Genomic DNA, 8474 nt, shown 5'->3' on the forward strand with positions numbered 1-8474 from the left:
CTCAGTGTGACTATTACAGTTTCCCATCTTGTTCATTTTGAATGTTCATTCTAACTATTAATAGTTTCATACACACACTCAGACCACTTTGTCTTCTCTCTAATGCCGTTAAGTAATGTGCCAATTAATAGTGACATCATTCTGTACTGACCAGCTTTTAGCTAAATTACTTCTGCTTTTTATTTAAAGAGAGTTCCCAGTAGCCATGATATTTTGGATGTCAGGGAAAAAAAAAAAAGAAGCTTTGACAGCAATGTCCTCAAGTCCCCTGATCTCCATACTCATTCTCCTTCAATATTTATGAAGAAAAAAAGGGGGCTGCTATTACATGATGACCCAACATTCAAAATTAATTCTTCTGAAACAAGATAATTTCAACATATCTGTAAAACATTTACAAGACAAGCTACCACTAAAATGCTTCCATATAAAGGTGTGAATATTTTTGTTTACCTTCGATTTAGGGATTCTGATGATCTCCTTCAGCACTTTCCCTGGATTAAATTGTGTAGGACTTTCTCAGCTGACCAGGCAATCCTCATGATACCAGCCCCTTAGACAGAGTTTCCTCATCATTCAGGGCAGAGGATTTGCACTGGGTGGGTTAAGATTGTTTCCCCTAGCCAGGCATCAAAGTCCTCTGCAAACTCCTTCATAACTTTTGGATTTTCCGTCTAAGAACTCACCACCTCTGCAGGCCTGGACAATGATGACTTGGTTTGTCCTTTAGACTGAGGCAGTTGCGGTTGTTGAATATCTGGAAGACGGTGTCATAAGGCAGCACATCCGATGTTTCCTCACTGTGCCTCGTTCCACAGATTCCATCCAGGATGCCATGAGACATGAGCACCACGAAGGTGCTGTCCGAGGTCTTGTGCTCTGGTCGGGCAGCAAATTCCCGCAGCACTGACTCCATATCCTGGAGAAGATCAATGTCTCACTTTAGTAGAGCAAGTGTTACAACTATCTGACCTCCTAGGTTTACCAGAGCAACACAAGAAACGCATGTAACATTCTGTCATGGTGCCTTCACATAGTGCTGACTCAAGTCATGACAGCTGCTGTCTTTTTCCTTCTTAACACGTAGTGGGTTCCAACTTTCTCCTGCTGCTGCTGACATACCATAAAGCATCTTCTTCATATATTTTCTATTTATATGTGTCACACATACTACTTTTTTCTGTCCATCCCTATCTTTTCTCTCCTTATCTGACAATCATCACGTGTAATAAAAGCATCACACCACTTTCCTTCTCAAACCCACCCCACTGGTCTGACCCTGCTCCATCCTCAGGTTGGTCACACTGGTCTTTTTGTGCCTCTCACGTGCCAGTTTCCTTTTCACTTTAGCCCTTTCGTATGTAGCTCCCCCTACTTGGAAGGCCTTTCACTCACATGTTTCCAGAGCCATCTACTTCTGGTAGTCACGACTCAGCTCCTGCGGGATCTCCTCACAGAGGCTTCCCTGGACCACGCCATCAAAGATGCCCCCCAATATCAGTTCTCTCTTATTTCCTTTTTCCTTTTCTGTTTACTTCTTTAGGCTTAGAGTGCTTTGGTGTCAGCCTAGCTCACAGCAACCTCAAACCTCTGGGCTCAAGCAATCCTCCTGCCGCAGCCTCCTGAGTATTTGGAACTATAGGTGTGCACCATGACGCCCGGCTAATTTTTTCTATTTTTAGTAGAGACAGGGTCTCACTTGTGCTGAGGTTGGTCTCAAACTCCTGAGCTCAAGTGATCCTCCTACCTTCGCCTCCCAGAGTGCTAGGGTTACATGTGTGAGCCACCACACCTGGCCTTTATTTTGACTTTCTTATCAAGCTTGCATAGACACATGCACACACAGTCTCTGAAATTGTCTGTTTTGCTTATATTTTGATTGTCCCTCTGCACTCTAACCTAGATCAATGTGAGCTGGGAACTTCCCGTCTCACCGAAAGGCCCATCCCAGGTGGCAGGAAAAGCTCCTGACACCGAGTTCAGGACTCAATGTTTGTTTTATGAGTGCACTTCTGCTTAACAGTCACCACTCGAGTTCTCTGGGGAATCTTGGGGCTGACTCCTAATCACCTCACTTTGGAACTCAACAAGAATTGTGAAAACACACGCCAATCACATTTTATCCAGTTTTGTGGGATGGTTCGAGCTCAAAAGAGGCATAGATAATACCTTCATTTTGCCAATACACACACAAATACTGAGGATGTTAAAGCATTTGAGGTTTTCTAAAGCTGATTAGTTAGTAGAAGGATGTGTGTTGAATATGTGTGAGTCTGGGGTGGGTGAGGGGCCCTTACCCTGGCTGTGAGTTTCTCTTTTACTTCCACACTGTAGCCCAGGCCCTCAAGCAGCCCCTTCATCCCCACGATGTCATGGTCAGCCCCATTCCTCCGCGCAAGATGGTCAAACTCTGTATTGCATATGATGAGAGCCAGGCGAGTGCGATCCTTTTTCTCCTTTATGGGATAGATCTGCAGGAGGTGGATATTCAACAAATTTGATTATACCCGAGTCTATTCTGAAACCCCATACACCCAGCAGTGTTGCTTTATTAAAGCCTCGTACAGCTACCTTCTCCCCCAGCCTCTACCAGGAGACCCTGCCGTCCTCCCTCTCAAGAGCCCAAAGCAAGGACCAGGATATATTTGGAAGGGTAACTCAAGAATCTTGACAAACTATTAGTAGAATAATTCCTACCCGTCCTTCTCCCCTTTCTTCTCCACCTAGTCAAGTCTTTCTTAGCATTCAAGATTCAGATCAAATTTCATAAAAACCAAGAGACATTTTTCACTGGCTCTAGTAATAATGAATACACCAGAGATTATTTGCCTTTGGTAGAATTGCTATTTTGATACTATTTTTAACATATCAACTCATAATGTTTTTCAAGCTTTAATTATATTTTTAAAATATGTTTCATATCCAGGTCTTTCACCTAGAGTAGAAACAGTTACTACTCAGCCGTGTTATCTCACAAATATTTTGATTCTATGCCTGTAGTTGAAATTGTCATAAATCCCAAGTAGGTATGTGAATAAATAAATGAACAGAATGAGGCATGTGTATTTTATCGTGGTTTTTAGAATTGGAATCTGTATGGAATCACACGTTCTCCTCCTCATATTTATAAAAACGGTTTCCATAGTTATCACCAGTAATTACTCAGTGTTTTAAGAAATTGTGCATTTAAATGATACCAATTGTTTCTTGCCACATCTCTGTCTCATGCATAGAGCACAGCACCTCTCCAGCCTGTTCTTTACTTGGTCTCAGGAAGTCTTCATGAGGCAAAGCTTGAGGGTATCTGTAGGTTCTGTTGACTCAGCTGGTCCAGCTTTGATTTCCGGAGGAACTGCAGGATATGTCACATTATATTTATTGTGATTTCTGCCTTGGTGACCCAATTTATCACCTCAGCAGTTTAAGAAAGAGGGAATTCCTGGGAAGAAGACTTTTTTGCACATAGCGGTTATAGCTCTATCTAACCTCTTGTATAAGTAGGTGCATTGTTACTGAGAGAGAAGAGAGAAGTTCCTGATAGAGAAAGCAGATCCACCCAAAAATACAATAAGAGATTCTGATAATTCTGGGGAAAACACCTTGATAACTTGGGGTCAAATCTAGCCTCTCTATATTGATTCAAAACAGTTTGACTTTTCCAATGGTACTATTCTAGGGTACTCACCCATCTATATGGACCTTTTATATACTCTGAGCAAGAGTATATTGCATGAATATTTATCAGAGTGCTATTAGAAATATAATGTGAGTTCTATATGCAATATTAAATGTTCTAGTATCTACATTAAAATATTAAAAATAAACAGGTGAAATGAATTTTAATAATACATTATATTTAACGCACTATATCTACAATATTACCATTTCAACATGTGTTACTAGCCAAGATTCAAGGATTTAATAGCCACATGTGGCTGATGGATATGATAGTAGATGGTACAAGTCCCATTTTGAAGTGATAATCTCCTCCTGATCCACACAACACGTACAGATACATTCATAAAACTTATCATAATCTTGAATCTTTTGCCATTAGTTAGTTATTATCTATTATCTATTATTATCTATTATCTATTATTGAATCTTTTGCCATTAGTTGCCATTAGTTCAGTTATTATTTTTTCAGAACCTTGAACTGAATTCTTAACCTTTCTGGAGAAAATGGGCTTCAGTCATACCTCACCATATAGTAAAGTCAGCTGTTTAAAGGAGAAATGCTGAATAGTAACAATAGTGTCTTATCCAGGATTAAAGGGACAATTTTTTTGTTAGACATTTTGACTAACTCTGGATGTCTTGGTCCAAAATGCTGAATAACTAACACTTAAGTTTTTCACCCCATGTTTTATAAGGCAAGAAAATAATACATCTGTTTTGGAGAAGTTTGTTTCTGAGTATTTCTCATCTATCTCCTAGAGAAATATAAATATTATCTGGCATCGCTTGACCTTACTTGACTGAGATTGTGCAAGAGACTCAGAAATTCCAAAGCCTTCTTTAGAAGAGGAAAGGAAAAGGAATTTATAAACAGAAATTAGAAGAGAAGTTTATCAAGATCTAAACTACTGAGGTTTCTTGCCATGATAGAAATGGATAATCATGTTATTTCTGTTCAGTTACATGAGACAACCACACCTTTCACCTCTCACAAAAATCAACTCACGCTGGGTAACAGATTTAAACCTAAGGAGTGAAACTATTAGAATTCTAGAGGAAGATGTTGGAAATACTCTTCTAGACATTGGCCTAGGCAAAGAATTTATGAAGAAGACCCCAAAGGCAATCACAGCAACAACCAAAATAAATAAATGGGACCTGATTAAATTAAAAAGCTTCTGGTTAATTTTATTTAAATGAGAAAGTAAATATTATCTGGTCTAAAATTTTCAGATTTTTGTATTTTATAATTTTTCCTATCTCATTCTCTTGTTTTCATTGTATTTTGATAATATTTTTGAATAAATGCCTTTTAAAAAGTATGATAAAAGCCTAAGGTCCAGAGACGCACCAAGTTGTAAGAGTACATAAGGATATCAAACTTCTGAGCATTGTTTTTCATAAATTAAAGAGTGACACATGATTTTCCTTCCTATTCTAGAAACTTCTGCCAACATGAAGGCATCCAGGATCCTAGAATATTCCATGGTCAAAGGGTATGTTTTCTTCTCCAAAGTTTCCAATTTCCAGTTTATTTATAGGTTTGCAGTACTTTCTAACATAACAGTCATCTCCTAATGACCATTATGTGTCTATGTATACATACAGTGTTTTCAAGTAAAATGAAGAATTAGAATCTCTATCTTACATCTAACAGTAAAATTAGCATTAAAGCAGATTATTGTATAACAAAATAGTATATGGTATAGTTCAGTCCACTGCCAAAAGGGAGTTCCTATTAGCCTGACAGTGCAAGAGAAAAAAATGAAGAAAAAAGAGTTTAGATAAAAATTTTAATTTCTGGTTCTAATCTGTTATTCAATTAAATACTTGGAATCCCACTAAATTGATATAAAAGGGAAGGGACTAATATAGGGTAATACAAAGCCATCTCCCATGGCAGGTAGGGATCCAAGTAGTTATCTCTCTGATTAAATAACAGTGCTTGGCACATATTATGTGTGAGCGTGTGTGTGTGTGTGTGTGTGTGTGTGTCTGTGTGTGTGTATGTTTTCAATGAAACTAAGAAATAAACAAATAGCTTGGATTCTTCCTATCCTCCAGTCTATACACTCAATATTATGCTGGAAAACCTCAGAATTAGACCTATCACCAAAGGTTTGGCCAGAACCTTTACCTCTTCTAATAACTCAGCCCACCCAGCTTCCTGGCCTACTGGGCAAGTTCACCTAAACTGCCCCGGGATCACTCTGGAGACTTCAAGTGCAGATAGAGCCTAGGGAGCCATTGAACCCTTTCTGAAGAGTCTACATCCATCTCCTTCCTGCCACAGCCTCTGCTAATCAGATAACTTATTTCAGTTTAAAGTTTAACACCCATTGTGATTTCTGGAGCTGTTAAAAGAATTTTGAAGCCCCTATTACTTTTATTCTAATTCCCATTTGCTGCATTATTTCTGATTTTTTAAAATAGAAATTGTTCCTATGTGATCACAGGTTGGAGAAAAAGCAAAAAACTTGGAAAAAGGATCAATTTAAATATTAATGAGAATGCAGCCTAGGCTACAATCTTGGACAACTGTCATACTAGCATGTGGTTCCTGCTGGTAGGAACATCCCTTCTCCATAGAGAAGGCTTTTTGAAAAAGGTCATTTGATATAGTGAGGTCTCAAAAATTTATGTTGTCTTTTGTTCATCATCATCTGTCATTATTGGTAAACTTCAGTGTATGAGTGCTGAAGATTTTAATTTAAACTCTATGAAAAATTGAGTTTATCACTGGTGAACTTGAATCTGAGAACATTTAGGCTCTAATAATACTCATAATTCAATTTAGATCAAAAGTTTTGAAAAGTTAGAAAATTTTATACATTTTTAGAGGTTGCCCTGATCATATTTTTGTAACTCACAAAAATGGGTAAGCACTGCAAAAGTCTAAATCTTAGCAGCCACATAATAATTATGATAACTAATATTTATAGCTTACATATTCTTCATTAGTTCATTTGTCCTGTATTAATTAGGTATCTGCTATGTGCCAGGCACTCTACTTATTACTGTTATTCATTGGCAGAGAAACCAATTGCATTCTGGTGGGAGATAATTGGTAGATATTAGTTCCATTTAATGAGATAAAAAAGGGATAAAAGTGGAAGAGACTTGATCAAGAAAACAAGTGTTTCATTTTACATATGGTAGTTTTATGAAGTCAATGGAACATTCAAGCAGAAATATTGAATATGCAGCTAGCTGAATGAGTCTGAATCTTGGAAGAAAGCTTTCTGGATGAAAATTGATATTTTGGGAGTTGTTAGCATATGCCTGGCATTACTATGTTCCTAGCCTTACATGGCTTTGTGAGGAAGTACTTTATTTGTCTCCATTTCTAAGACTGATGCCTAGGGAGCTAGGAAGGTTAAGGAACTTGGGCAAAGTCACATAGTTCACAGGTGACAGACTCTAGGTTTAGGTTTAAGTATCCCTTACTGCAAAATCTCTATTATTAACTATTTCTAGGAAGAGCTTATATACAACAACTCAGCATTTTAGCTAATTGCAAACTTGATCCTACTCTACAAAAGGACACTGATAGGTTTAGATAAAATGGTAGTTTAGCAAAGGAAGGATAGGGGGTTCACAGAGAACACTACCAGAGCTTGGAGTTGAATAGTTCCTGGAAAATTTGAGATGTCCATTGTAAATGATCCTTACCTTCTACACTGGTGGACATTTGGTCCATAGTAAGGAAAGACTGGGTAAGCATTTCATCTGCCCCATGCTCTTCCACAGAGTTTACCAAGACCCAGGCCTTGTCATCAGTTTCGGTATCATAACTTTTTCTGTTCTGCTTCCTTCAGTTTCTGTTCTTTTTTTTTTGCCAAGTTATCCATAATACCGTTAATGACATCTTTGTTCAGGTATTCCAAAATCTTTAATGGATTTGTTTTTGGTGGTTGTCCTCTATCAAAAGTAGAAAGACTCCACCTCTGGGACAGCTTACTAAGTGTATCCCTCACTTTTTCTGTAATGTTAAATATGCCTTAGAATACATCCTATTTCGCCATCTGCCCAAGAAATCATACACCTCTTTTCTCGTATGTGTACAATTCTCTTACCCCATCAAATTCATGCAGACTATTTAACAATTCATTCCACTTATGATTTTTGATAGCTTCTCATCTCTCTTCTGTGGCATTGGGCCCAGTGCTAACTTCCTGGCCAGCCACTGTATTCATATTTCTCTTTCTCTTGCTCACAGCCCATGATGATGAGGCTCTGCCTGAAACATGTGTTCCTAGTAAAGAACATGCTCTTGTCTAGGTTGTAAATTCCTCCTGCCAGACTGCAGGGTCTTTCCTCTTCTCTGTATTTAGTTTCCTTGGTGAAAGCACTATGTCTTTGAATTTGCATTTTTTACACATATCCTATAGCCACATCTTTGTGCTAAAAATGCTTACAAGTACTTAATATGCTGGCCAAACATATGAACTGATGAATAAATGGATGACTACATCTAGAGCCCTAATTCTTTAAGATCTTGTTTTCAACCAAAATTTAGAATTAAAAATAATCTGACAACTAAATTTCAATAATGGTAGATTACTTTGATGCTGGATTTATGTATTAATCCTTAGAATAATTTGAATTTTTATGGGGAAATATAGATATCACAGTGACACATCTTTTATTTCAATAAAACAGATATGATTTGGGCAGGTATGTATGAGAAAGCTAGATACCTCATCAATTCTCAATTAGCTCTATAAAGATAGTTATCCAGTCCATCTATATGCAAGGACAGCTTTGACACAAAATTACATTTTCTAAGGAAAACA

The 8474-nt window shown here is 37.8% G+C and overlaps 1 protein-coding gene across 1 annotated transcript; it reads right to left on the bottom strand.

The window, feature by feature from the left end:
* Positions 1-604: 604 nt before the first annotated feature.
* Positions 605-7902, bottom strand: CASP5 (caspase 5, apoptosis-related cysteine peptidase). The gene is given in 9 exon segments (XM_012659117.1): positions 605-715; positions 717-919; positions 2298-2471; positions 3244-3287; positions 3290-3352; positions 7351-7472; positions 7474-7577; positions 7580-7599; positions 7851-7902. Coding segments are annotated over 9 exon segments (867 nt in total). The 3' UTR covers positions 605-630.
* Between the last annotated feature and the right edge of the window lie 572 nt (positions 7903-8474).

Source organism: Propithecus coquereli, unplaced genomic scaffold (genome assembly GCF_000956105.1).
Source record: "Propithecus coquereli isolate 6110/MARCELLA unplaced genomic scaffold, Pcoq_1.0 Scaffold6, whole genome shotgun sequence".
Classification (NCBI taxonomy): domain Eukaryota; kingdom Metazoa; phylum Chordata; class Mammalia; order Primates; family Indriidae; genus Propithecus; species Propithecus coquereli.